Source organism: Phocoena sinus, chromosome 15, assembly GCF_008692025.1.
Source record: "Phocoena sinus isolate mPhoSin1 chromosome 15, mPhoSin1.pri, whole genome shotgun sequence".
NCBI lineage: Eukaryota > Metazoa > Chordata > Mammalia > Artiodactyla > Phocoenidae > Phocoena > Phocoena sinus.
In genome coordinates, this window is record NC_045777.1 from 4,003,737 (window position 1) to 4,027,488 (window position 23,752).

General features: G+C 47.1%; 1 protein-coding gene across 16 annotated transcripts in view; it reads right to left on the reverse strand.

Annotated features, from left to right (window-relative positions):
* ZNF831 (zinc finger protein 831) overlaps window positions 1-23,752 on the reverse strand; it is a 174,068-nt gene that overhangs the window by 120,948 nt on the left and 29,368 nt on the right. For 14 of the 16 annotated variants that reach the window (XR_004345756.1, XR_004345755.1, XR_004345757.1 and 11 more), the window contains exons 2-3: window positions 17,923-21,552; window positions 16,549-16,688 (exon numbers count right to left, since the gene is read on the reverse strand). Coding sequence is in view for 11 of the 16 variants with exons in the window: in XM_032605022.1 (XP_032460913.1) it covers window positions 16,549-16,688; window positions 17,923-21,516 (3,734 nt within the window). In the remaining 5 variants the exon portion in view is untranslated. Of the gene's footprint in view, window positions 1-16,548; window positions 16,783-17,922; window positions 21,553-23,752 lie in introns of all 16 variants that reach the window. The other 2 variants (XR_004345759.1, XM_032605031.1) reach the window with 2 other exon arrangements.

Here is a 23,752-nt window from a genome sequence, read left to right on the forward strand (position 1 = left end):
TCAGCCATAAAAAGAAACGAAATTGAGCTATTTGTAATGAGGTGGATAGAACTAGAGTCTGTCATACAGAGTGAAGTAAGTCAGAAAGAGAGAGACAAATACCGTATGCTAACACATATATATGGAATTTAAGGAAAAAAATGTCATGAAGAACCTAGGGGTAAGACAGGAATAAAGACACAGACCTACTAGAGAATGGACTTGAGGATATGAGGAGGGGGAAGGGTAAGCTCTGACAAAGCGAGAGAGAGGCATGGACATATACACACTACCAAAAGTAAGTTAGATAGCTAGTGGGAAGCAGCCGCATAGCACAGGGAGATCAGCTCGGTGCTTTGTGACCGCCTGGAAGGGTGGGATAGGGAGGGTGGGAGGGAGGGAGACGCAAGAGGGAAGAGATATGGGAACATATGTATATATATATAACTGATTCATTCTGTTGTAAAGCAGAAACTAACATACCATTGTAAAGCAATTATACTCCAATAAAGATGTTAAAAAAAGAAAAAGAAAATACTTTAAAACACATATCTACAAAGTACATTGATTTTCTTAATCGATTCCATTTTATTGATTTTATGAAATAGGTTAATCATTCATATTTCACTTCAGATTATAAATGGTTTTGATATTGCTTTCTAAGATACGAAATCTTTAATCTTCCTAATAAAATTAAACCTTAAAAAAGAAAGAAACAAAAATAAAGTATTCCCTTCTAATAAGGAAATAGTAAAGATACACGTGAAAACCAAAAGACCAGTAAATATATTCAAAGTCAAGCTTGGCTACCCATGAAAATACTAGATAAAAGCTGGTATTGTAGAGTTGATTTAAACACAAGTGAAGAATCTGTTGAGGACCAGGGTTCCACCAGAATGTTGAGATTACCAATTCAATTTTGTGATACAATTTTATGATATTGTTCCTATATATCATAAAAGGAAATCTCCTGTAACAGAATCTGACCATTTTCTGATCACCTGAAGTCTTACCACCAATGATGAAGTGCTTATTCCTAGTGGATCCATTGATGATCCCCCGGAAAGGCTTAGAGAGAGACCTTCCAGCAACCCCTGCCCATCAGAGCCACTTCCAGAAATGCAGAGGGCTTGTGATTGTAACCAGAAGTCACAACTCAGCCAAGGCTTCTTAATCACAGGATGCCTTCCTGAGGCCTCCTGTCTTGCTGCTGGAAATGGCCAGCAAGGAACACATGTCAAAGTGAGCCCCACAACTGGGAAGTCTCGTCTAAAATGACTGAGGTTAAGTCTAAATACTGAGCACCCAGCTCAGGACCCTTAATGAATATCTTTTGTTTGTTTGTTTTTAATGACCCCAAAAGAAAGGACAGAGGGAGGGAGGAAGACAAAGGTAGAAGGACCCGAATATGTGACATGGTGTCTATGGTCTATGGGAACTGCTTAGACAGTTATTCCTTATGGTAGGGATTATTGTAACCATAACTCTAAACTGTTATTTAAATGACAAACATCCTACATATCATTTACAACAAAACATGTAAGACATGCATTTATGGTTTCTTAATTTGTGCAAAATCTGGTATCTATCAAAGCAACATGACAAGCCAGAGGCTTCTAAATAATCCTAAAAAATAAAAATAAAAATAATTTTTAAGGAAACTATCAACATTGCCCTCTACCTCTGGGCAGGCCTATGCAGCTATTCAAAACCAACAGGTGCTTATTTTACGCTTAATGTTTGGTTTTTTTTTTTTTTAACATCTTTATTGGAGTTTAATTGCTTTACAATGCTATGTTAGTTTAAATAAAAAACAAACAAACAAACAGAAAAACTACAATGAGGTAGCACCTCACACCATCAGAATGCCATCATTAAAAATTCTACAAATAACAAATGCTGGAGAGGGCATGGAGAAATGGGAACCCTCCTACACTGCTGATGGAAATGTATATTGGTACAGCCACTGTGGAAAACAGTACGGAGGTTCCTCTAAAAACTGAGCATAGAGTTGTCATATGATCCAGCTATCCCACTCCTGGGGATATATCCAGACAAAACTATAATTCAAAAAGATACAAGCACTCCTATGTTCATAGCAGCACTATTCACAATAGCCAAGACACGGAAACAACCTAAATGTCCATTGACAGATGAATGGATAAAGAAGATGTGGTATATATATACAACGGAATACTACTCAGCCATAAAAAAATAATGAAATAATGTCATTTGCAGCGACATGAGACCTAGACATTATCATACTAAATGAAGTAAGTCAGAAAGAGAAAGACAAATACCGTACGATACCACTTACGTGTGGAATCTAAAATATGACACAAATGAACTTAACTACAACACAGAAACGGGCTCACATACAAAGAGAACAGATGTGTGGTTGCCAAGTGGGGGGAGCGGAGAGAAATGGATTGGGAGTTTGGGATTCGCACATGCAAACTATTACATATGGAATGGATAAATAGCACGGTCCTACTGTATAGCACAGGGAACTATATTCAATATCCTGGGATAAACCATAATGGAAAAGAATGTGTGTGTATATATATAGATATATAACTGAATCACTTTGCTGTACAGCAGAAATTAACACAACACTGTAAATCAACTATACTTCAATAAAATAAATTTAGAAAGAATACTGAGCCTCTATCTACAGTTACTTTTATCTAGACTTTCTTGTACCTATTGTTGCGGGCCCTTTGTAATGCACTTAATACATCAGGGGAGTAGAACAGATGGATAACGTAAATGAACAGTTGTGCATTTCTTAGGGTGCAGGCTAAACATTTTTTACCAATAAGAATGTGCAGCAGAAAGCAGACCAGCAAGCTGGTCTAGCCCCCCACTTGGCAGGTGAAAGAACTGAGAGGCAGAACGCCTGCAATATGCCCTAAGACTCGAAGCCCTGCAGCCAGGTGGGAGCTAAACTCTTGGCTCGAGTCCCTGAACCATTGTGACCATTATCAGTGCTCAGCTCTTTGGGAAGATCTTTGCACCGCTTCTAGCTGCCTGGTCGAGCCACAGGGACTCCCTTCCCTTTGCAAGCCTCAGTTTACAAGAACTCTGTTCCCTCGATGATGCTCTTTAGAGCCACCAGGCTGGGGAGGAAGGCGAGGTAACCTGCTTGGCCATTTTTCGTTCTCATTTGTCTGAGCTGCCGCCAACATCCAGCCGCAGTCCCCTAATAATCAGGGCTGCTTGCAGAAGTTAAGTAAGATCTGCAGAATTCCGTATCCTCTTGGGCGCTCATTTTCATAGCAGCAACAAGGAAAAAGCGACTTTTTCTTCATCTTTTTCATGTCTGGGAGAGGCTCCACTTACAGGCACTATGGCCTCCTGGGCCCTGGGCAGGAGCTGTCACTCCCCAGCGGTGCCTTCCTGGTTCTTTGAAGCAACGCATCCCTGCTTGTCAAGACTCCAGGTTCCTGAAAGACTATCTGAGCCCGGGTGGAGAGCTACAGGGCTGCCGTTCTGCTAATCACAAATCCCTGAACCAGTCGGGGCTCCTGCTGGGCCGGGGGAGAGTGATTTCCAAGTACAGAGACAAAGGCAGGAAGGAAGGTGGGAGGTGTGGGAGCATTCTTCCCCTGTGTGCTGTGGGTCACCTTTGCCCCCGGTCAGTGGGTGACTGCCTACAAGCTGGCAGGTGTTAAGAATGGCACAGTTTGAACTGCAGGGAGGTTTGCTTTTGGAAAACGGACAAAAGCGAGGAACTGCGCCCAATGAAAACAACTAGGAGACTGCTGAGAGAGCTCCAGCCTCTGGATTCAAATCTCATTAAGACGGAATTTGGACCCTTTTGGCCTTGGGGGGAGCCCAAGTGGATCTTGGCATTGTCTTCAAAGCAATTTTTGTTTAGTCATGGGCAGGGTCTACTTTTTCCCCTCCTGTGTTCTCCAGAACATTCTGTGTGCAGCCCCTCCTAGAGCAGCATCACCCTGGGAACGGACAGCCACGGTGGGGCAGGTCCTGCAAGCTCGCCGTCACCCGTCCTGCAAGGCCCCTCGCAGTTCAGCAGATGCCATCAGTGCCTGTCTCCACCGCCTTCACCAGGCTGCTCGTCTGTGGCCGGCTGCTGGGACGCACACTTACCACCTTCTCAAGAGGGCTGCCCTAGGCCAGTGGCAGCCAGCTTGCCTGGAAGGCCTGGGAGAGTGTGCACACCCCCCATGCAGGGCCCTTAGCCATTGACTGACTGTCACAGGGTGTGAGAGCCCAGTCCCTTTGCCTCTGAGCAGGACCATCTCTGGGATGCACTTCACACTCCAGAGCTCCCTGTGGGATCAGGTACGACTGGACACCCAAGCCCGCATCTTTGCTGAGTTCTTCCGTCGCCCTTGTCTGCTTCCGTCATCCCTTACAAGTCTCCTGAGAGCCCTCCCTGCATAAATCTCTTGTACAAGAATCCCCGTCTCAGGCTCTGCTCCTAGGCAGCCCAACCTCAGATGCAAGGTTAGAGTGTCGCCCCTGCTTCTCTTCTTCTCACTCCCATCCGCCTATTTCCCCCAGAAGCACTCGGGCATGTTTGCCAAGCCTCCTTAAATATGCATGTATGCTTATAAATATGTAGTGTCGCTTTTGTGTGTGACATTGTACCACAGAGCCATTCTTATTCTCACTTTATTTTTACTCAAGGCTATGTTTTGAAGATCAGTCTAGATTTTTGTATTCATGTCTAATTCCCTGCTTTTAGCTGTCTTCTACAGTGCTTTACATTTTGTTTTAATAAGCTGCTATTTAAGGGCCAGACTTTAAATCCAACTCATACGTGACACACCCTCTGCTCTCTTGGTCTCTCTCTCCGTAGATCTTCCTGTAAGAGCCCACATTATCAGCACTTACGTAAGAACAGCACAATATCTTTGTTTATAGACCTCATGGAAGACCAATCAGAAAAAAGCTTTCTTACCCCAGGTCAGCTCCAGCCGGGGCACTGATGAGTGGTGGACCAAGGTCAAGAGCACAGGGGACACCAGCTTTGCCTGGAGTCCAGTGGGAAGCTCACAAAAGGAGGCAGGGTGAGGTCTGTCATGTATCTTGATGCCGATTGACAGCCATTGACTACCCTGCCTACTCCAATCCCGCCCTGACCCCCATGCCCACTGTCCCTTTTATCAGCCAGGTCTTGGAAGGTAGATCCAAGGAGGCAGACTTGCAGGTTTGCGTGGCCTGCCTGACACATGCTCATCCTGGGGAAGGAGTATATGGTGTGTCATATTATCCTCCTCACTTTCCTCTCTTGATCCCACGGGGAGTAACAAAGCAAAGAGAAGTGGAGTGGAGGTATAGCAGACCCTCAGCATCCCACCAAACCGGACTTGAGACCGGGGTCAAAGCTCTGGTGCCGTGGAGCACGTCACAGAGGGTCTCAGCCATGAGGAGTGGCGGCCACCTCATCCCTAGGTCTGCGTCTCCATCTCATCTCAGAGTTACCTCATTGAATGAGTAAAAAGTGAGCAGACACAGGCTCAGACTATAAACAGCTGCTTTATAAGGAAAAACACCGTCAATTAAGAGATTTCCATCCTCTGTGCGTTCTCCTGTGCTCTCCCCTTCTGTGATGAATCTACATTTTAGGGTTTACAAAGCACCCCTCACCCACATAACCTCCAATCTCCTCTCCACTCATCCCGATTCACTTGGGGCTTCACAATTCATTGTTCGTTGTCAGGAGCTCCCTAGAACAAGTCTCTGAGCGTTTCATGCTTCGTACAGCTCTGTACACAGTTACAAACTAATCAGTAAAAGTCAATTCCATGGTCCAGTGCCTGCTCTGGGCACGGCCGAGACATTGTTAATGAATGCTCTGAATCTATGCCTCTAGTTAATGTCAGGGCAATTAGGCGTCCAAGTATGAATTTTCTACATTTTCCCATTTCCACTCTGAAAATGGACCCTGCCTTTTCTAATCCCTCTCCTTTAACTCGTGTGCTTTCATTAATGACAACACCCATTTTCATTACAGTGTGGTGTTTGGAGCTGGCAACAAAGAGTCGAATGATACACAAGGGAGGGCCCTGAAATAAACTTCAGGTACAAACGGGAAGTTAAAATACAGCAAATAAGTGAAAAAAGGGGATTGGGCCAGGGGTCTATAAGCTTTTTATACAAAGGTCCAGGTAATAAATATTTTAGACTTTACAAGCCACATACAATCTCTGCCACACATTTTTCATATACATATATATACACGTGTGTGTGTGTGTGTGTGTGTGTGTGTGTGTATATATGTATGTATGTATGTATTGGGGTGGCCATAAAGTTCGTTCGGGTTTTTGGTACCATCTTACAGACAAACCTGAATGAACTTTTTGGCCAATCCAGTATACATATACACATTCTTTTTAAAATGTAAAAATCATGCCTACCTCACATACAGGTATACAGGACATACACAGGGCATACAGAAACAAGCCAAGAGCCAAACTTGACCCAAGGTCCACTGTTTTCTATATAAACAAAAATAAAAACAAATCCTTCTTTACATTAATATATAGAGAGAAAGAACATAAGGGACTATCTTTTTGTATTTGTGACATTGGGGGCTTGAGACAAGGAAAAATTTCTTAGACAAGAACAAAAAATAATAATCGTAAAGGAAAAGGTAACTCCATCTGACTACATCAAAACATGCAGTTTCTTGATGATCAAAGAAGCATAAGCAAGGTTAGAAAATAAGAAGTCCATTTCTAACAGCACAGTGAACTAGTTACTTTGGTTGACTACCCCCATATTTACCCTTATACTGAAACCAACGAAAAATGTAGATTAAATATAAAAATGTTTACAATTTATATTTAAATGCATTGGTGTTCTGATTAAAAGGTAAGATATACTTAAAAGTTAAAAACCAAGTGGAAAAAAGTGAGAGTGATTTCATTTTGAGGGCATTTGCCAAGCCAGGTGAGCTTGCCCTTTTGTTTCCATGATCCTGCTCGTCCATTTCCATTGTCTGGTGGGGTTCCGGGTGCAGGATTCAAACCCAGAATCTACCCTGTGAGTCAGGTGGAAGATCCAACCTCTACTCCTGCAGAAAACTGAGACCTCAGAGGCTATACCCTCAATATATGGGTTAATTAGGGATAATACATCCTACCTCCACCACCTGCCCAGAGAATCTATATATTTTTTAATTCCAATCTTATCACTGAGTGGAGGGGGCAAAAGTCTCTCCGGTTAATTTCATAACAATAAGACAGTCTTCTCATGGGTTTGCAATCTGAATTCACACTACCCTGTGACATGGAGAAACCTACAACCAGAACCTTATTAAAGTAGTGCTCATTGTGTGCCCCCAGGCACCTAGCAGAAGCAAAACAAATCATTACTGGAGAAACCCACCACAAAGTTGCAAAAATCTCAGCTCACCATCAAATATCCAAAAACAAACAAGGAAACAAGATACCATAAGTGAGAGCTCATATATAAAACAGAGTCAGACATGCCAAGACTTCCTGTGTTGGCATTATCAGATGCAAAATATTTAGTGTGTCTCTTTAAAAGGTTGAAAATAAGAGTACAGTTTACATAAATAGAAAAAACAATCCTAAAATACATATGGAACCACAAGAGACTCCAAATAACTGAAGCAATCTTGAGCAAGAAGAACAAAGCAGGAGGCATCACACTTCCTGGGTTTTTAAAATATATCACAGAGCTACAGTAATAGAAACAGTATGGTACTGGCATAAAAACAGATGTATTAACAAATGGAACAGAATAAAGAGACCAGAAATAAACCCCCACATTTACTGTAAACTGATTTTCAATGGGGGTGGGAGGAAGAGGACAAGAATATACAATCGGGAAAAGATGGTCTCTTCAATAAATGGTGTTGGGAAAACTGGATATCCACATGCAAAACAGTGAAATTAGACCCTTGTCTTACACCATACACAAAAAATCAACTCCAAATGCATTAAAGACCTAAACATAAGACCTGAAACTAAAACTTTTAGAAGGAAACATAGAGAAAATCTGCTTGTACTGGCCTTGGTAATGACTTCTTGGATATGATGCCAAAAGCACAGGCCACAAAAGCAACAATAAACATGTGGGACAACATCAAACCAAAAAGCCTCTGCACAGCAAGGGAAACAATCAACAGAATGAAATGGTAACCTAGGGAATGGTAGAAAATATTTGCAAACCATATATCTGACAGGGAACCAATATCCAAAATACATAAGGAACTCACACAACTGAATAGCAAAACGAATAGGAAAAAAACCCAAGAACTCAATTATTAAATGGGCAAAGGACATGAATAGATATTTCTCAGAAGAAGACATACGAATGGCCAACAGGTATATGAAAAGGTGCTCAACATCAGGGAAATACAAATCAAACCTACAGTGAGATATCACCTCACACCTCTTAAAATGGCTCTCATCAAAGAGGCAAAAGGTAAGTGTTGGTGAGGATGTGGAGAATAGGGGACCCTTGTACATTGTTGGTAGGAATGTAAATTTATGCAGCCATTATGGAAAGCAGTATGAAAGTGCCTCAAAACCTTAAAAATAGAAGTCCTCTATGACCCAGCAATCCCACTTCTGGGTAAATACCCAAACAAATTGAAATCAGGATCTTGAAGAGATAACTGCACACCTATGTTCATTGCAGCATTATTTACAATAGCCAAGACATGGAAACAACCCAAACATCCATCGATGACTAGATAAAGAAAATGTGGTGTATACATAAAATGGGATATTACTTGTCTTAAAAAAGAGAGAAATATTGCCATTTACTACAACAGGGATGAACTGGAAAATATGCTAAATGAAATAAGCCAGATACAGAACAAATACTACATGATCCCACTTAAATCAGGAACCTGATTTAAGTCAATGTCATCAAAACAGAGAACAGAATAGTGGTTACCAGGGATGGAGGGAGGGAGAATCAAGAAGGTGTTGATCTAAGGGTACAAAGTTTCACTTCCACAAAATGAATAAATACTAGATACCTACTGCACACCACAGTGCATATAGTTAACGATACTGTATTATATACTTAAAACGATACTGTATTATATACTTAAACGATATCTGTATACCATCTATATATTTAAACGATATCTGTATATCTAATACTTAAACGATAACTGTATCATTAACGATACAGTTAACGATACTGTATTATATACTTAAAACGATACTGTTAATGATACTGTATTATATACTTAAACGATATCTGTATACCATCTAGATATTTAAACGATATCTGTATATCTAATACTTAAACGATAACTGTATCATTAATGATACAGTTAACGATACTGTATTATATACTTAAAATTTTCTTAATTTAAAATTTACATAAAATTTAAATTTTATGTCAAATATTCTTATCAAAAAACAAAAAAGAGGAAGGGAAGAAACTTCTAGAGATGATGGATAAGTTTAGGAAAGTGTAGGACACTGAATGTGGTGATGGCTTCATGGGTGTACATGTACCTTCAAACTTGTCAAGATGTATATATTAAATATATACAGCTTTTATGTTTGTCAATCATACCTCAATTTAAAAAAAGAAGAGTAAAGAGCAAGAGACTATAAAAATGACCAGGCATATTTGAAAAATAATTAAACGGAACTTAAAAAAAATTAAATATAATATTGTCAGGAATTAAATTTAAAACTCGACAGACATGTAAAAGCAGGGGACCAATTAAGAGGCCATTGCGTTAGTCCAGGGACTTCTTCTGACCAACGTGGTATAGCAGTGACTAGATGTGCCCTCCCAAATAAAAAAATGGACACATGTCTAAAACAATGATTCTCAGGACATTAGACACCAAGCAATGAAAGCAGTGGTCCCTGAGAGAAGAGGAACAGATGAGGCGAGCTTCATGATTGCCTTGGCTTCCTGGTGGGGAAACTTTCCAGGTCCAGCAACATTTGTTGAAAAGACTATACTTTTGCCATTGAACTTCCTTTGAACCTTAGTCAAAAATCAACTGACCATGTATGTGTGGTCTATTTCTGTATTCTTTATTCTGTTTCATTGATCTATTTGTCGATTTTGATGTGAATACCACACTGCCTTGAATATTTAAGTTTTAGAGTAACCCTTCAAGTCAGGCAGTGTCATCAAAACAACATGGCATATGCATCAAAATAGACAAATAGATGAACAAATCATGCTGGAACGATTAGGTATCCACCTGCAAAACTAAGAACTTTGATTTATACATCACACCATATACAAAAATTTGATCCTAGGTCTGAATATTAAACCTACAACAGTAAAGCTACGGAAGAAAACTTAAGAGAAAAATCTTTGTGGCTATGATTTAGGCCAAGATTTTTTAGTTATGACATCAAAAGCACAATCCAAAGAAAGAATGATAATTGGAATTCATCAAAATTTAAAATGTCTGCCCTTTAAAAGACACTGTTAAGAGAATTAAAAACAAAAAACAAGCCACAAAAAAAAAAAAAAAAAAAAAGGCACAGACTGGAAGGAAACATTTACCACTTGCATATCGGAAAAAGGACTTATAGCCAGAATATATAAATAACTCTCAAAATTCAATAAGAAGAAAACTAACAACCCATTTTTAGTGGGAAAAGATGCAAACAGATATTCCACCAAACAAGATACATAAATGACAAATAAGTACATGAAAAGATAGTCAATATCATCATTTATTAGGGAAATGTAAATTCAAACTAATACAATACCATCACACATCTATTAGAATGACAAAAATTAAAAAGGATGGCCATACTAAGTGTTGGCAAGGAGGTGGAGAGGCAGAAGCTGTCACACACTGCTCGTGGAAATGTAAAATGATACAACCACTTTGGAAAACAGCTTGGCAGCATCTTAAAAAATTATGCCTCTACCATATATGATCCAGACATTCCACTCTTCGGTATTTACTCAAGAGAATTTAAAGCTTATACCCATACAAAGACTTGTATATGAATATTTATAGTACTTTTTATTTATAACAGCTCAAAACTGAAACAAGCCAAATGTCTACCACCAAGTGGTTGTATAACAAATTGTGCCATATCCACCCAATGGCTGACTACTTAGGAATGAAAAGGAACAAATGACTGATACACACAACATGGATGGGCCTCAAAATAATCATACAGAGTGAAGAAAAAGCCCAGCCAAAAAAAAGGGGGGAAGGTATATATTGTCTGCTTCCATTTTTATAAAATTCTAGAAAAAGTGAAATACTCTATAGTGACATAAAGCACATCGGTGGTTACCTGGGGGGGGGGGGGAGGGTGGCAGGTAGGGGCAGGAGGAAAGAATTATAAGGAGGTACATGGAAACTCTGGGGATTGCGGATACGTTTGCTCTCTTGATAGTGTTGTTGGTTTCACGGGTGTGAACATGTCAAAACTTACTATATCGCACACTTTCAATATGCATGATGTTGAAATTCAATATATGTCAATAGAGCTTTGAAAAAAACACACAGTGGATTAAGAAAGTTAGTAACATTTTAAAGATACATCCGAACAGAGTATCTAGATTATAGCAGGGAGAGACAAAGTTGTTGAAAATAGAGGTTAAGAGACATGAAAGACAGATCTAAGATGCATTATTTCGATGTTCCAAAGAAGAGGGAGACTGGGATGGAGGCAACATCTGAAGAACAATGGCTGAGAATTTTCCGGGTAGACATCAATCCAGAAATTATAGAAGCCCAATGGATTCCTAATGGAATAAATGAAAGTGACGTGTACCTGGATACATCAAAGTAAAAGTATGGAACACCGAAGAAGAAGATCTTGAAAGTAGCCAGAGATAAGAGACCTTCAAAAGACAGATGAATAGACTTGTAGCTGACTTCTCACCACAAAATAGAAGCCAAGTGACGATGCAATAACAGCTTTGATGGACTGAGAGGAAATAACTGTCAACCTGAGACTGTGTACCCAGAAAAAATATTTTTCAACAACAAGGATGAAATAAATGCACTTTCAGGCTAATAGAAACTGAGATTTTTCTTCTCTAAAGGAAATTCCAAAGAATATACTTCAGACAGAAGAAAACAATCCCAGAAGGAAGATCTGACATGCCAAAAGGGATGAAGAGGCAAGATGTTTGCAATTATGCGGGTAAATATAAATGAATGGGCTTAAAAAGTCAGATAATAGACCAGGAAAAATATCTGCAGTATATACAACAGGCAAAGAATATATGCAAATCTAGGATATATACACAACCCTACAAATTCTGGGTGGGCAAAACATTAAAAATCTGCTCCTAACAAACATTAGTAAGAATATGGGAGCAGGGCAAACTCTCACTGTTAGCTGGAGGAAACCTACAGTGACACAAGCACTCCAGAGAGTGATTTGGTAATAACCTGTAAAGTTGAAAATGTGATTATCTTATAACCCAGTAATTCCATTTTAGGTATATTTCTTAGGAAACTTCTCACATTGTGTCTAAGGAGGCACGTATAAGCATGTTCATTGCAAAGTTAGCACACACACACACAAAAACTGGAAATGATTTAAATGTCCATAAATAGGGGAATGGAAAATACAGTGTGTAATTTCCATGGGAGAGAATACTCTACAGCAATTAAGATGAATGAATTTTATCTGTATGTACCAAACATGGCGAGATCTTCGAAAACACAATATGGAGTTTAAAAATCAAACTGAAGGATGATATATTCAGTGTGAGATATACATCTTTTCTCTTAACAGTGAGATATATTTATTTATTTTTTGCAGTACGCGGGCCTCTCACTGTCGTGGCCTCTCCCGTTGCGGAGCACAGGCTCCGGACGCGCAGGCTCAGCGGCCACGGCTCACGGGCCCAGCCGCTCCGCGGCATGTGGGATCTTCCCGGACCGGGGCACGAACCCGCGTCCCCTGCATCGGCAGGCGGACTCTCAACCACTGCGCCACCAGGGAGGCCCTCCACTGTTGGCTTTTAAGAAGCAAGCTGCCATCAATTCCATGCCTCAAGAAAATGAATTCTGCCGACAACCTATGAAGGGAATAAAACAAGACGATGGGATGGAGAGAAAAAGGGGGGAACCACTGAGGTACCGGGGTCAGGTGAGTCTCCGCCACAATGCCAACGTCTTTGCTGAGATGAGGGGGAGCCAGCCCCACGAGGAGCCAGAGGTGGTGTGCGCAGGTAGAGGTAAATAGATCAGCAAGTGCAAAGGTCCTGAGGTTAGAATGACTCAAAGGACGATCGTGAGCCAGTACAGGCACGAACGATGAAGGGATCGTGGTCGACCAGTCAAAGTTTGGTGGATGTAAAAACTTCAAGAGAATCATCCCCAGTGCACCCGGCTGGAGGCTCCAGGACAGAGCTGTCGAGCCTGGGTTCTGACCTCTCCTGTTTGCACGCCGGGGTCCCTCTGCCCCCTCACTTTTTCACCTGCAGCCTCTTGCTGAGAAGCTCACTGACTGGGAGGCAGAGTTTTGGCTCCCACAAAACCGGATGTTAAGATGAAGATTTGCAAACACGCATGCCTACGAGGGCCAGGCCGACTACATGACTAAACGTAAGACACTAGAGAACAACCTACAGACTGCAAGAAAATATTTGCAAATGATGCAAAACCAACAAGAGATTAATCTCCAAAATATACAAACAGCTCATACAGCTCAATGCCAAAAAAGCAAACAACCCAATCAAAAAAATGGGCAGAAGATCTAAATAGACACTTCTCCAAAGAAGACATACAGGTGGCCAAAAGCCACATGAAACAATGCTCAACATCGCTAATTATTAGTGAAATGCAAATCAAAGCTGCAGTGAGGTATCACCTCACACCGGTCAGAATAGCCATCATCAAAAAAAAAAAAAAAAATCTACAAATAATAAATGCTGGAGAGGGTGTGGAGAAAAGGGAACCCTCCTACACTGTTGATGGGAATATACACGGGTGCAGCCACTATGGAAAACAGTATGGAGTTTTCCCCCCAAAATAAAAATAGAGTTGCCATATGATCCAGCAATCCCACTCCTGGGCATATATCCAGACAAAACCATAATTCAAAAAGATACGTGCACCCCTTTATTCACAGCAGCACTATTTACAATAGCTAAGACATGGAAACAACCTAAATGTCCATCAGCAGATGAATGGATGAAGTTGTGGTACATAAATACAATGGAATACTACTCAGCCATAAAAAAGAATGAAATAATGCCATTTGCAGCAACATGGATGGACCTAGAGATTATCGTGCTAAGTGAAGTTAAGTCAGACAGAGAAAGACAAATACCATACGATACCACTTATAGGTGGAAACTAAAATATGACACAAATGAACTTATCTCAGAAACAGACTCACACACATAGAAAACAAATGTATGGTTACCAAAGGGGAAAGGGGAGTGGTGGGAGGAGGGATAAATTAGGAGTTTGGGATTGGTAGATACAAACTACCATATATAAAATAGATAAACAACAAGGACCAACTGTAGAGCACAGGGAACCATATTCAATATTTTGTAGTAACCTATAAGGGAAAAGAGTCTGGAAAAGAATGTGTGTGTGTATAATGAACCTCTGTGTTGCACACCTGAAACTAACACAACATTGTTAATCAACTGTACTTCAATTTTTTAAAAAAAGCTAAAAAAAAAAAATGGGAAAAAAGGACACTAGGGAGAAGTGGGGACTGACGCAGGCTGCACAGCACAGGCACCGTCCACAGGCATAGCTGCTGCTAAGCCCCAGCCAGCTGCTGCCCCGCAAGAAGGCACGCCCAATATCTTCAGAGCTTCAGATATTTTAAGAGAAGCCAAAATCCCGGTTTATATGTGAAATCTCCTGATATTTATTATTTGGACACTAAGCATCAAAACTTTCAACAATGTTGCAGCCAAATAAGATTCTTACATGGGCTGTTTGGCCCCTGGGCTGCTGATGGGTTTGCAAGGCATCCTGGAGAGACATCTCCAGGCCTCTCGGAGGACCAGCCTGGGACCATCAGCCTTATTTGGGAATGTTTCCCCAACGGCCTCCACGTGTAGACACCTGGCACCTAGCAGGTGCACAATGAATGTCTGTTGAAACAGTCAAGTTCCAGTGTTGGGAACTGTAAATGAGGCACCCCACCTTTGTCCCCCTCCCCACATCTCCCGGGACTCTGACTGAGGCCTGGAGACTTCAGGCTTGCCAGCTATCACTCGGATGTAGTTTAGTGCTTTGTGGGAGCAAAGCCACGTGCCAGTATCCCTGAGCTCCCGGGATGTGGTTTGGGTGATGTAAAGCATTGCTCTCCAAGCTAGCTCACTGGACCAGCAGCCTCAGCCTCACCGGGGAGCATGTTAGAGATACAGAATCTCAGGCCCCATCCCAGACCCACTGAATTTGACCCAGCATCACAAGAAACCTCCAGAAAACCCTAGGTGACTCTCATGTCCATCACGGGCTGGGAGCATCGGGGCAAGCTGTTGTTTGGCACCTGGGCTCTGGAGTAAGGTTTGCTGGTTCAGATCCGGGTACTCGGGGAAGTTGCCCGACTTCTCTGTGTGTCTCGGTTTCCTCGAGAGAAAAATGCTGTGCCTGGCACACAGCAAGCCCTCAGCGATGCCAGCTCTGGAAACGTGGTCCTGGCAGACAAGTGAAAGCGGGTGCAGGGGCCTCAGAAGAGGGTATGTCATCTCTGGCCGGTGAGAGCCTGAGCAGCTGTAGGTAAGCATTAGGAATTTGTGTGGCCCTCTCGACAAATACCTATGTCTGGACCAAACACTGACAATAGGAGAAGGCCAGGCATTGTAGGAAGGGGAGACTGTGGGTGCAGGAGAGCCTTGGGGATCCGGGTTCGGAGTGTCAAATAGAGAATAGGCGAGGGCTGGGACCATATGACATCACACTGAGAGGGAGGGGGGCGACCATGGGAAAATGGGACCTAAAAGCTTTGCGGGGCGGGGGGGGGGGGGCGGGGTGGTGGAGGGAGGAGGGTACGCAGTGGGCAACCTGAAGGGTTTTGAGCAAAGGAGCGAGACAATCAGAATGACGCGATGAAAGAGGGGTTTTAAAATCCATCTGCCCCCCACCCCGCATTTGCAGTCAGGAGATTATGTATGTGCACAGATCACGGAGAAAAGTCTAGAAGGGCATACACCTAAACGTGAGTGTCTCCGAGTGGTGAGATCACCAGGATGTTTTATTGTCTTCTCCTCACTCATCTGCATCTTCTAATTTTTCTGCAAAGGACACGCATCACTTGCATAATTAAAAAAGCAATAAAAGCTGTAAATAATTAACACGCTCTCTCTTCAGGAGTTAAACTGGATGGATGTGTTTTCAACTGAGTTTTCGAATATTTGCTGGACGCCTGGCCTTAAAAAAGGCACCACTGAAAAACACACAGCCGGTAGACTGATGGGGAAACACACTGAGTCCTTTAACCATGAAACTCTAGACCCCAGTTCCTATACGGGACTCTGTCTCTCTCTCTCTCCCTGGAACACAGAGATGCCTTTTGAATCCCTCACGAAGCTTTCCTTGGGGGTTTATTGAAATTGCAGTTTGCAGTTCCTGACACTGTGGGCACACGGGGAAATGACAGAGGTGGCCACACACCCTACCTTTTGGAGCGGATCCTCAGTTGTTTCTGCTTGCTGCTCCCACGAGGCATCTTTGCCCTCCTATGAGGCCATCCTTTCTTCCGTTCTGGCTCAGACATCCACTCCTGGGATGGCATCCCTGGGGCTGTTGGGTCGGAGAGCTGAAAATACCAGGCACGCAGGCGTCATATTGCCCACAGCCCTCACGGTGGGAACAACACAGAAGGGTTCTCTCTCTGCAGACAGGATGCCTGTCTGGGGAAATCGGGCATCGAAATGCTGCATTGCCAAATGGTCTGCACATTGCTGGGCGGAACCTTCTGGAATCCTGCCTGGGCTGGATCCACAGAAGAAAAAGCCCAGACCTTTGGTGATAACTGGAGGTCTAGGGAACACCGTGGCCGGCTCCTTTCCCTCCTCCAGGAATGCCCACACCCAGTACCTGATGGCCTTGTGGAGGAAGGAGGCTAAGCTGGGCCTTGGATTCGCCCTCTCTCAGGCCCAGCACACTCTTTCTTAACCCCCCACTCTCGGGATAAAGGCAGTGTTACCATGAGAACAGCCTTCAAGCTCTGGGACACAGACCCTGTTGTTCCACACGATTAAGTTACAACTGAGGGTGCAGGATCCTCTCCAGTCACCCTGGCCCAGGACATCCCAGAGCAGGACAACACCCTCAATTATACAATCCGGATGCATGGAGTCGCTCTCAAGATGGGACTACAGGGACTTCCCTGGCGGTCCAGAGGTTAAGACTCTGCGCTTCCAATGCAGGGGGTGCAGGTTTGAGTCCTGGTCGGGAAATAAGATCCCATATGCCGCGAGGCACGGCCCTCCCCCCACCCCACCAAAAAAAGATGGGACTATAAATTTATTTAATCACCAGTGAGAACTCTCTAGAGCACCCAGCTCCTTTCCCGTTTTGCCACTGCTTCCAGGAAACTCAGGGGTAAGTTAAATCTGACCATAGCAGCTATTTTCTCTGGAGTCCCTGGTATGATAACTATCTCCTTTTAAGAGTTTTTGTTTGGAGTCTATCTCTCAAAAAGGGTTTCTGATTTATAAGCTCCCCTGACCAACGTTTCATTTCTACTGTTCGCCTCTGCTACCAGGAAACTCAGCATTAAGGTTTATGTCTAGTTATGAAAAATCTCACCCAGAGTCTTGGGTACAGTCATTCTGTCCTTTGAAACCTTTTCTCATGATTTTCTTTCTTTTTATTTCACATGTTGTGCCTTTTTTCTCTCCCTTGGGAGCAGGCTGAGAAGCTGTTATAATGGACAGCAGGTGCTACACAGGATGGCTTCATACTTTCTCTCCATCGCTATAAGTCCTGCCTGCCAAGCATCCTCCCTCAGCCCCCAGGGCCCTGGGACAAAGCTAGCTGGGTGTTACCTTCAGTGTCTGCGTCTGCCCTCCTCCTCCAGGGCTTATCCTGGTCCATCTTCCAGACACTGCTTTGCTCGCTGGCTGGGCGTCAGGACCCTCACCCGGGAGACGGCCAACAGGGAAATGCAGCGCCAGGTGCACGGAAGCGTCCTTTTCCTTCTGCTCCAGCGGCAGAGGGAGGCTGCGGCTCAGGCAACACCATGTGAGCCGGGGCTCAGCCCTCAGCGAGGGGAAAGGCCCCTGGGCCCTGCAGCTCCCGGGGGTCTCCGCGGGCGCACACGAGGCCAACTCAGGCCAGCCCGGGAGTGGGAGGGCCGAGAGGGAGGGGCCGGGCTGGCGGGAGCAACCGGCACTGAGCCCCGCTGGTGGCCCTGAAGAAGGGCCCCACGGGGCGCTCTCGGGAGGCCCCCCCAGCTCCCCAGTGGATTCCCAGGGATGGAGGACGCCCCCAGAGGGCCTGGCTCGCGCCCAAGTGCTGCTGCTGCAGGCTTGTTGGGTGTCATGGGTCCCACCCCTCCAAGAGTCACACGTTGGCGTGGATGGGAAGGAGACTGCCCCCCTGGGGACCCCAGCTGCTGGGGTGCCAGTGTCCAAGCCTCCTTTCTCCTCTCCCTGCACCCCCTTTCTCCTGTCGCACGGCGTGGACCAGCTGGGGTCCTCCCCGAAGCTGTCTGCTCCACCAGGAGCCTGGCCTGAGGTTGAGCTGGGAAGCAGGGGGGCCTCCAGCCCCGACTCCATAAAGGATGCCCGTTCCTCAGGTCCCCCTCTCCTGCAGAGAAGGCCCTGGCCTTGGTCCGGCTTCTGGGGGATGGGCGGCGGGTGACGGGTCTCTCCCTGGGGTAACCTGAGGAGGTACTGTGGGGGGAAGGCCATGTCCACTGGGGCAGCGAGGACGCCAGGGGCCCGAGGCTGCAAGGCCAGCTGGGAGGGACACCCGGGGGCTGCAGCTGTAGCACGCAGCCGAGGCTCCATGTCCCGAGGCCCTGCCCGCCTCAGGGCCCCAGCCCTGCCCCTCGCTGTGCAGTCGCCGCCTCCAGGCAGCCCCCCTGGCTTTTCCCCTGGGTCACTGTCCTGGTTCTGAGGGGGCGGGGAGGCAGCGTGCACGGGGCCCCCCGGGGTCTCTCCTCCTGCTCCCGGGGGCTCCTGGCAGCTTAGCACCTCCACCTTCAGCTTCTTCCTCTCCGAGGGGAGCTTGACCTCTGTGGGCTGGGGTTCCCCGGAGCTCCCACCCGGCCGGCTCGGGACCACGTGGGCCTGCTGACAGGTCTCCTTGGCGTCCCCTCCGCCACCCCGGGTGCCACCTTCCAGCTTGGGGTCCGGCAGACCCCGCCTGGGAGCCTCTAGGTCACTTCCTTTGGGAGGACTGGGTGCTGGGAGCAGCTGACACCCCAGCTCCAGCCTCCCGTTTGGGGGAAGCAGAGGGCTCTTGCTGCCCAAGCAGAGGGGTCCTCTGCAGCTGAGGGCGGGGCGTGAGGCAGCCCTGTTCACACGGGGCTGGTCTCTGCCTCCGGCTCTGGCCACTGTCTCCCTCTGCTTGGGGGGCTCAGTCACCAAGAGGCCCTCCCGGGCCGGTGGGCTTGCGCAAGGCGCTGGCCTGGCCTCCACGGCAGTGTCCTCGGGGCCCGGGGGCCTCCTCCCATCCTGGGAGGGGGCTGCACGCCCGCCACCCCCTGCATCCTGCTGGAGAGGACAGTCCAGCTCGACCCCGTCGCCCGCTGTGACCTCCCTAGCCTTCTTGCCTCCGTGGTGGCCAGCTTTCGTTTTCTGGTAGATGCTCTTGAACGTGTCCTTCCCGTACACCTGCCACTTCTCCTGGGAGAACATCTTCAGCCTCCTCTGGCCGCGTTGCTTACCAGCCGCCTGGCCCTGGCCAGCCTGTCCCTCCCCCGCAGCCGGTCTCTTTCCATCCGGGTCCTCCGCCGGGGCCGAGGCGTCTCCCGTCGGGGGACACTGCAGGTCCTCCACCGCAGCCTGTCTGACCAGGGCCCGGGGATGACTGCCAGGGACATCGGCCAATCGGGCGGGGGCAGGCCTGGGGCTCAGAGGCTTCTGCCTCCGGGACCAGGCGTCCCGGGGGTCCGGTGGCTCCGGCCACGTCCCCGTGCCCTCGACGAAGGGCAGCGAGTTGCTCCTGGTGACAGGCACACATTCGGTGCCAGTGGAGAGCTGCGTGGGGACCGAGTGGAAGAAGAGGGGCCGCGCCCTGTCCGGGGGCGCGCAGGTAGAGCGCGCGGCGCGGAGGGCGGCAGGCGTCCTCCTGGGCTCCGGTGGCCGCAGGTCGAAGTGGAAGGAGTCCTTGTATGTGTAGGGCATGGGCAGGTCGATGCTGCCCTGCTTGGACAGGACCGTCTTGCGGGGCCGCACGTGGGCCAGCTGGGGGTCGTCCACCACAGCCTGGTTGTGAGAGATGAGCCTGGCGATGCGCTCCTCCAGCCGCCTCTTTTCCAGCTCCAGGCCGGCCGCCCGCTCCGCGCGCCCGGGCCCCGGGCCTCCCTCGCCCTCAGACTCGGCGCTGTGCTCCGACAGGCTGTGCAGGGGGCTGCCGGCGGCCGGTGGCTGCTCTGCGCTGTCCGAGCGGGACAGGTAGCCCGAGTCGGTGCTCTCGCACTTCCGCAGCCGACCCTCCGAGGGCTTGGCATCCCCGGGCTTCTCCACCTGCTGCTGCTGGAGCACGGAGCCCGGCCTGCTGGCCGTCGGGGACCGCTGCTCCGGCAGCTTCCTCCTCGGCTGCGAGCTGGCCAGCGGGAGCCGGGGGGCAGAGTCTACAGGGGCCTCCCTGACATCGAACGTGCATCCTGGACGGGCAACAGCGTCCATCTTCAGGTCCAGGCTCTTGGCAGCCGGGGACAGATGTGCCCTGGGCAGCAGGCAGTGCCCAGCAGACTGGGCGCCCGGAGAAAGGGGTCTCTCTGATTGTGCCCCGTGGGTCCCGGAAGGCACTCCGGCCTTGTCCCCCTCCTCCGGGAGGCTGCTTCCCCCGCCGTCCGACTCCAAGGACAGCCTGGAGTTGTTGAGGTGTGTCTGGGTCCGTCTGTGCTTGTACAAGTTGCTCTGGGTCTTGAAGGCGATGCCGCAGGTGGCGCACGGGAAGGGCCTCTCACCCGTGTGGGAGCGGATGTGCTTCTCCAAAACGCTGGGCTTCAGGCAGTCCCGGCCACAGTGCGGGCACAGGTACTTGCCGGCGTTGCGCACCTTGCCGGGGCTGCCCAGCATGGGCCCCAGGCCTGGTGACAGGATGGGCAGAGCACCCACGAAGTTCACGGTGAGCGCTGGGGCCGCTGGCTTCCCCACCTGGGTGGGACCGGGCCCTTCAGGCTGCAGCAGGGGGCTGAGAATGAAGGGCACGCTGCCCCCGTCCACGCTGCCTGACACGAGGGGGGCACGCGGCTGGAGGCCCCCTGGAGGCACCGTGTGGTACAGTGGGATGGGCAAGGCCTTCAGGAACAGGGTGGGGGCCAGGCCCTGCTCTGGGGGCAGGATGATGGGGCCCAGGGTCAGGTGAGGCGAGGCCTGCCCACCTGGGGCCCCTGGAGGGCCAGAAGCAGGAGCGGGCTGGTCCCTGGCAGGCAAGGCAGGGCAGGTGACTTCCGGCGCCTCCATCCCACATCGTCTGGGTGGCCCAGGATGCCGGGCAACCTGTGAGCAACAACCGAACTTTACTATGGGTAACTCTCTTCTCTCATCATACAGTAAACTCTCCCCTACCCCCCATCAGGCAGTTCGTCACCTCCACTGAAGCCACAACAATCTCCCAAGAAAAATACCCTTATCCCCATATAAGGAAAGGGGAAACTGAGGCTCAGAGAGTGGAAGTGACTCGTCATGCAGCTAACATGTGGCAAAGCAGGTTCAGACCCGGGTCTGTCGCAATCCTATCTCATTTAATATGCCCAAAGGGAATTCTCTCTTTTTTTTTTTTTTACATCTTTATGGGAGTATAATTGCTTTACAATGTTTGCTGTACAACAAAGTGAATCAGCTCTATGTTTACATATATCATCATATCCCCTCCCTCTTGGGCCTCCCTCCCACCCTCCCTATCCCACCCCTCTAGGTCATCACAAAGCCCTGAGCTGATCTCCCTGTGCTATGCAGCTGCTTCCCACTAGCCATCCATTTTACATTTGGTAGTGTATATATGTCAATGCCACTCTCTCACTTCTTCCCAGCTTCCCCTTGCCCCTGCAACCGTGTCCTCAAGTCCGTTCTCTACGTCTGCGTCTTTATTCCTGCCCTGCCACTAAGTTCATCAGTACCATTTTTTTTAGAGTCCATATATATGTGTTATCATACAGTATTTGTTTTTCTTTCTGACTTACTTCACTCTGTATGACAGACTCTAGGTCCATCCACCTCACTACAAATAACTCAGTTTTGTTCCTTTTTATGGCTGAGTAATATTTCAAAGGGAATCCTTTTTTGGGGGGGGAGTTATCTTTTTTTTTTAACATCTTTATTGTAGTATAATTGCTTTACAATGGTGTGTTAGTTTCTGCTCTATAACAAAGTGAATCAGTTATACATATACATATGTTCCCATATCTCTTCCCTCTTGCATCTCCCTCCCTCCCACCCTCCCTATCCCACCCCTCTAGGTGGTCACAAAGCACCAAGCTGATCTCCCTGTGCTATGCGGCTGCTTCTCAAAGGGAATTCTTGATTCTTCCCCTGCACACAGGTACATGGCAGGCTTGTCACCATTGTCTCCCAACACCCAGCGCAGTGCCCTGTGCAGAGGAGACACTCAGAAAATGTGCTGATTTCATGAAAAAGAAAAATCGTGTAGCTCAGCAAGGTCCTCAAAGTCCACAGTGATCCCATGAGCTGGGGCAAGTCCCTTTCCTCAGATGGGACTCAGTTTCCAGGTCTGTAAAATGGGCACCTCCCTAGGGCCCTTCCCACTCTGGAGTTCTGAGTCTCCGCTACTGGATTAGGACAATAAGGAAGAAAACTGACCTGAGGGGACACTTACTAGATTCAGCAAATGAAAACACAAGATTCTTAGATAAATTTGAATTTCAGATAAACAATGCATACTTTTTTTTTTTTTTTTTTTTGGCGATACATGGGCCTCTCACTGTTGTGGCCTCTCCCGTTGTGGAGCACAGGCTCCGGACGCGCAGGCTCAGCGGCCATGGCTCATGGGTCCAGCCGCTCCACCGCATGTGGGATCTTCCCGGACCGGGGCACGAACCCGTGTCCCCTGCATCAGCAGGCAGACTCTCAACCACTGCGCCACCAGGGAAGCCCTGTATACTTCTTTAGTATATGTATGTCCCAATTCTTGTATGGGTCTTGCTTACACTAGAAAATTATGCATTATTTACCTGGAATCAAAATGTAACTGAGGGGACTTCCCTGGTGGCACAGCGGTTAAGAATCTGCCTGCCAATGCAGGGGACACACATTCAATCCCTGGTCCAGGAAGATCCCATATGCACAGAGCAACAAAGCCCGTGCGCCACAACTACTGAGCCTGTGCTCTAGAGCCCACGAGCCACAACTACTGAGCCTGTGCTCTAGAGCCCATGAGCCACAACTACTGAGTCTGTGCTCTAGAGCCGACGAGCCACAACTACTGAGCCCGCATGCCACAACTACTGAGGCCCATGCACCTAGAGCCTGTGCTCTGCAACAAGAGAAGCTGCTGCAATGAGAAACCCACGCAAAGCAATGAAGAGTAGCCCCCAGTTGCCGCAACTAGAGAAAGCCCACGTGCAGCAACGAAGACCCAATGCAGCCATAAATAAATAAATAAATAAATATTTTTAAAATGTAACTGAGCATCCTGTATTTTATCTGGCCACCCCAGCAGGAAAAAAGCACTTCTTTAGCT